The 1,224-nt window shown below is 39.3% G+C and overlaps 1 protein-coding gene across 1 annotated transcript; it reads left to right on the forward strand.

Annotated features, from left to right (window-relative positions):
* Window positions 1-457: 457 nt before the first annotated feature.
* On the forward strand, window positions 458-835 carry LOC142174406 (uncharacterized). Its single transcript, XM_075240193.1, has one exon. It carries the CDS (start codon window positions 458-460, stop codon window positions 833-835), a length of 378 nt encoding a protein of 125 aa, XP_075096294.1.
* Window positions 836-1,224: the final 389 nt, after the last annotated feature.

Below are 1,224 nucleotides of genomic sequence, written 5' to 3' on the forward strand. Positions count from 1 at the left end.
TGCTAGGTCCTAATTTAGTTTAGCAAGCAATAGAAAAGGTAAAAATCTTAGCACAGCTTTTCATCCGCAAACTGATGGACACGCAGAGCATACTATTCAGATAGTTGAGGATATGTTATGTGCATGCGTGTTAGATTTTAAAGGAAATTGGGATAATCATCTACCTCTTATTGAGTTTTCTTATAATAACAGCTTCCAAGCTAGTATTCATATGGCCCCTTACGAAGCACTATACGGGCGGAAGTGTAGGTCACCGATCGGTTGGTTCGAGGTCGGGGAAACAGAGTTGCTAGGTCATAATTTAGTTTAGAAAGCAATAGAAAAGGTAAAAATTATTAGAGACCGGCTGCATACAGCACAAAGTCGGCAGAAGTCTTATGCAGATGTTCGACGACGAGACTTAGAGTTTGATGTAGAAGATTGGGTTTTCCTGAAAGCATCGCCTATAAAGGGAGTCATGCAATTTGGAAAGAAGGGGAAGCTCATCCCCAGGTATGTTGGACCGTATAAGATTATTCGGAGGATTGGTAGGGTGGCGTACGAGCTTGATTTGCCTTCAGAATTGGGAGCAGTCAATCCTGTGTTTCATGTATCTATGTTGCGGAAGTGCATTGGAGATCCTTCACGTATTACACCCATTGAGGATATTCACATTGCTGAAGACTTATCTTATGTAGAGGTACCAATAACTATTTTAGATCGGCAAGTAAGAAAGCTTCGAACTAAAGAAGTGGCTTCCGTGAAAGTGTTATGGCGAAATAACAACGTCGAGGAGATGACCTGGGAAGCTGAGGAGGAAATGAGGAAGAAGTACCCCCACCTATTTATGACTTAAGGTGAGTTGCATTTAAATAATTGGCAATTATTTCTTTACAACAACTTAATTGGATTTTAAATGACTTGAAAGTGCAATTTAAATTTCTTATTGCGAGATAGTTATACGAAGCCTAGTAGTTGGAATCTTCAGAATTTGATTTATGCTTTGCAAATGTAACAAATATAGCCTCGCAAATAATGTATTAGCGGGAAAAAAAATGAAACCAAGGAATTGACTGGACCCATTCGTGGACGAATGTTCTTAAGGGGGGGAGACTATGAGACCCCATGTTTTTTTTCCTCTTCTCTTACCTAATATACGTAACGTGGCATGGTTATATTAGGTATATATGATTGGGTATAGCACATTGGGAGAATAAGATTGAAAATGTATGGTAACCTCAAGGA

The sequence above is a fragment of the Nicotiana tabacum genome, chromosome 20, assembly GCF_000715075.1.
Source record: "Nicotiana tabacum cultivar K326 chromosome 20, ASM71507v2, whole genome shotgun sequence".
Lineage (NCBI taxonomy): Eukaryota > Viridiplantae > Streptophyta > Magnoliopsida > Solanales > Solanaceae > Nicotiana > Nicotiana tabacum.